At 30.0% G+C, this 5,000-nt stretch overlaps 2 protein-coding genes across 23 annotated transcripts in view; both read right to left on the bottom strand.

The window, feature by feature from the left end:
• LOC145291925 (tensin-3-like) overlaps positions 1 to 5,000 on the bottom strand; it is a 1,436,242-nt gene that overhangs the window by 1,385,860 nt on the left and 45,382 nt on the right. The window lies entirely within an intron of this gene.
• The window catches only part of LOC145292344 (uncharacterized), a 69,722-nt gene that overhangs the window by 58,686 nt on the left and 6,036 nt on the right, over positions 1 to 5,000 (bottom strand). The window contains exon 2 of the mRNA XM_080138675.1: positions 1,502 to 1,606. Coding sequence (XP_079994801.1) covers positions 1,502 to 1,606 — 105 coding nt within the window. The remainder of the gene's footprint in view (positions 1 to 1,501; positions 1,607 to 5,000) is intronic.

The raw sequence follows: 5,000 nt of genomic DNA, 5'->3' as shown, positions 1-5,000 counted from the left end.
ATACTTCATAAGAGAAAGGAGACAGGTATACTTAACCAAAGCAAATTTCGGCCATTTTGCCGTATAAACAACAAAATGAAAAAAAAAAATGGTCAAAAAACAAAAAAATAATACCAAAGACAAGATACGAGGTGCCTTCAATAAGTTTCGAGACTTTTTCCGTGTGAGCACTTTTATTGATACTACGCACATGAAACTCTAGTCCTCTTCAAAGTAATCTCCTCCGGCTGCAATGCACTTATTGTACCGTTCCAATAACTTCTGGAAGGCCCATGGAAGTCCTCTTGTATGAGCGTGTCAATGATCCTCGTCACAGCCTCTTTCATCTTTTCAATTGTCTCATAACGACAGCCTCTTAGGTTTTCCTTGAGCTTAGGGAATAACCAAAAATCACAGGAAGCAAGGTCTGGACTAAAGAGAGGGTGAGAAACTATCTTGATGCTGATCTTGGTCAAATAGTCCGTGACAAGGATGGAGAACCCTTGGGACAAACTTTGCGCAAATCTTCCACATCTTCAGTTCTTCACGAATAATTGTGTGCATAGTTCTCACACTGACATCAAACTGTAAAAGCTCTAACATTATTATCTCTATAGACACACGACGGTCCTTATCTATGAAATTCTTTATTTGGCCAATTAACTTTGGTATTCTGACTTCCTTACTCCTCCCACACCTCTTATCATCCCTCACAGACCCCCTGCCTTCCTTGAATCTCTTCTGCCACTCAAATACTGATGCTCGATTCATGCAAGATGGTCCAAAAGCAGTCTGAAGCATTCTATACGTTTTGGTGGCATTTTGTTTTTCAAGTTTAAAACATAATTTTATTGCATATCATTCTTCTTAAGTGTCCTCAAGTGTCCTCAGATTGCAATTTTGAAATTCACCAGCTGTGACAATCAGGCTTTAGTAGGGTGTATTCCAATTCCTGCTGTAGCTGTTCATTTGAACCTGAAATACAAATTGGTCCGTCATCTCATAAGATGTATAGCAATAACAGACTGAATTTTTAAGAGTCTACAAAAATATAAAATGCCGGTACAAAACAGTCTGAAAACTTATTGAAGGTTTCTCTTCTACCTACCTGGATAATTTTTAGGTGTTTTAATTTATTTTAAAGCGTTTATTTACTTGGAAACACAAGTAGTCTGAATTGCTATGTTAGACAAGAAAAAATGGCTGACATTAGCCGGACGTTTGGTGAATATCGATAATCGCTCAAAAATCAAAAATTAAACAAAATACTGGTAGAAACCCATCCAAAAATTTATTGGCTTCGGTCTCTACCAATATTTTGTTTAAATTTTATTTTTATTTTTGAGCAATTATCGAGATTCTAAAGATGGTACTGATAACTTAGCCTTCGGGTTATGCATCAGTTTTCTTTCTTCTAACAAAGAAATCAACAAAAAAATGAGTCCAAAATTATCGAAATTTCAAAACAAGCCAGTTGTGTATATCCCCCCACCTTTTTAATGAAAACAAACAAACTTCTTACATATCGAATGTCCATTTGTGTTGATGATCAAAGCAGCAGGTGTCAATGTACAAATTATAATCCAATAATGAATTGCTTCTAACACAATATCATCACGTGACTTACCTAAAAAAAGAAAAGAAAAAATATAAATAAAAGAGTTTGAATTTTTAATAGAAACATTCATTTTAATGAAAAATAATAGTTTAGAATATTAAAACATACAGTTTTAAAAATAACTTGAACAATGACAAAATATTAACTGTTCTTAGTAATCCATGCAATAATAATAATAATAATAATAATAATAATAATAATAATAATAATAATAATAATAATAACAACAACAACAACGAAATTAATTTGTAAAAATTACAGTTAGAAAAAAAAAATTGAAAATTTATATAATAGTAAAACTGATAATCTTGCTTGCACATAATTTTATACAATGAAAGAAAGGCTGACACAGACAAGAAGTGATGGGAGGAGGGGAGTAGAGGAAGTAGTAATAGCAGTTACAGAAAGAAAAGAAAATGTATATATTAATACCGTAGTACCGTTAATGTACGCACATGCATACGCCTGTCACGGTTTTCAGATTATAAACTATTCGATCGGGAGATCCTATTTATTAAAAAGGAGGATAGAAGGTGATAACATACTATGGACATTAAATTTGTATATAGACACGCTAATTTAATGTACGCAATATATATATATATATATATATATATATATATAATTTATTCTTATTTCGGACTATTATTCTCATCTTTATTAGTTGTTGTTTTTTTTTTTCATCTTTTATTGGTTTGTTTATTCACAACGTTTCGGCCAACTATTCCTCTGGCCTTCATCAGGTGGTAACCGCGACGGATAGGAACTTCGAATCTCCTAACTGCATTCTCAGCCATCACTGCCATCCGTAGTTGTTGTCGTCTCACCACATTTTGGCCAAGCAAACCTCTAGCACGCTTTGGGTGGGATTGAAACCGCTGACGAAGGCCAGAGGAATAGTTGGCCGAAACGCTGTGAATAAACAAACCAATAAAAGATGAAAAAAAAAACAACAACTAATAAAGATGAGAATAATAGTCCGAAATAAAAATAAATTAACATATATAATGCTCATCTCAAAAATGAATTCCAATTAAGGAATAATATATATATATATATATATTGGTAGCAAGTCGTTACCAATGCACGTTTGATTAAATACAACAGAGTGTTCTTTCTTTATTTTTCTGTTGATTTTCTTCATCTGCCGAGCATTTTTTTTTCTCGTTTCAGCTGCTAATTAGCACATAGATTGAAATAGTATGTATATATATATATATATATATATATATATATATATATATATATATATATATATATATATATATATATATATATATACTTAGTTATATTTTTGAAAAAAAAAAAAAGGATTCCAGCAGAGTGCACCATTATAAAGAAAAATTGCAAAAATAAGAGCATATTATTTATATTTTTATATTCCGAAAGTTTAGATGAGATAAGTTATCGGTACCATCGGGAATATAAGGATATGTGTTCAATTTTCCTCGATATGGAGGAAAAATGAACATAAACCCTCATACTCCCGAGATTTGAAACAATGTTCGCTTTGCAATGCTGATAAATACCATATTCCACGGTTAATTCATGATATAGGAAAAAGCTGTTTACATGTGTGGAGTGAATGCCTGAAAAGTTGTATAAACAGGAGGAGAGCAACCATTATAAACTGGGACTAATAAAGTTAAATAAAGATAAAAATAATTATTATCCATTCGAATTAGTCTTTAGGTCTTTACAAAGTTATCTCCCTTAGACTAGTTTAGAAATTCAGTTAGGATAAAAACAATTCCCTTTAAGACCAGAAAAATTATAAATTAATAAATGTAATTAACCATATTTTTTCATAGGTGACGCAATAAATAGTTCACATATATTAGAATAAAAAAATAGCAGAAACATATATACAAGTTCTCCTTTTTCTTTTTTTCTTCTTTTTCTGTTTTTTTTTTCTTTAGCGTCCAAAATATTAAACAGACATTTTTTCAATTGTATTATTTGAAATTCAAGGTTATTAACAAAAACGAGATTTGCATGATATCTTGTAATGTATTTGTATGGTTTCAATTCCGGTTATAAAACAGATGAGTATCGGCTGATGAGAGCTTGATATGGGTATCTAAAACGGTCCCCTCTTATCAGGTTTGAAACCGACGGTACCGATGACTTATTTAAACTTTCTGAATATATATATATATATAGGTTTGAAAGTTTCTTTAAAATCTTTAAACAATAAGAAAAATTATCCTTCATTGGCAAATTATTTTGTCAGTAAATCAATTAATAGAATTACTTAATGAACAGACAAGGGATCATCAGTTGTTTAACATGAAACACTGTTTCGGAGATTTAAAAACAAAATAGTATCTTAAATTATGGCTCCCCAGCAGTGTTGATCAAACACCACCTCTCTTAAAACATATGAACAAAATTATTTTTAATACTGGATCTGTTTTTTTTTTTCTCCAGATAAATTTAGGCTAATCAATTGAACTCATTAAAAAAAAAATTCTACCTGTGTCCTCCGTACCTTTCTCCACAAATTAATGTTCCTATTTATACTACTGTATAAACTATATATATATACTGTATACTACTGTCTTATAAAGTGTTTGGTTGAATCCATTGTACTACTCATCACCCCTATTATCAGTATTATTTTTATATATTTACATTTTTATTTACTCGTCCCATCTCTATAATTATTTGTTTATACATATACAGACATATATATATATATATATATATATATATATATATATATATATATATATATATATATATATATATATATATACACACATATATATATACACACACATATATATATACACACTCTCACACACACACACACACATATATATATATATATATATATATATATATATATATATATATATATATATATATATATATATATATATATGAATGAGAACAAGTAGTTAATAAAGAATGTTAAAAAACACTTTGAAAAAGAGTTAAAAACTTATTTAATTTTAAAAAGGAAACACTAAATAAGTGGATAGTCCTTGATCCGCGGAGTTTCGAGGAAATACTTTCCTTCTCATCAGAGGGTAGGATTTAGCAAAATGCGGGATTGGATTTTGCTTGCAACAGTATTTAATGAAACTACAAATAAGTCATAGATCTTACTTGGTAACAAAAAATGAAGTAGAGGGAATAGGGTGAAAAAAAAAATGATTTCTGGTGAAGAGTAAAATATTCAATAAAGGTAAAATCCAAAAATCCAGAATCAAAAAAAGTTTGTTAAATTTCCATTTCCACAAGTAAAATCCAAGGGAATCGCGTAATTGGAAGATGGTCCAAAATAATCCAAAAGGTAGAAATCCGTGGAATAATTCACAAATGGGTACAAGGAAAAGGGAATGAGTTCAAATAATATGATTAAAAGAAAGATAAGATGTGCGTAAAAAAAAATGGA

This window comes from Euprymna scolopes, chromosome 13 (assembly GCF_053919585.1).
Source record: "Euprymna scolopes isolate OS-2025 chromosome 13, ASM5391958v1, whole genome shotgun sequence".
In the NCBI taxonomy this organism is placed as follows: Eukaryota; Metazoa; Mollusca; class Cephalopoda; order Sepiida; family Sepiolidae; genus Euprymna; species Euprymna scolopes.
The sequence above is the reverse complement of the archived record's forward strand: the minus strand, read 5'-3'. Positions and strand labels throughout refer to the sequence as shown.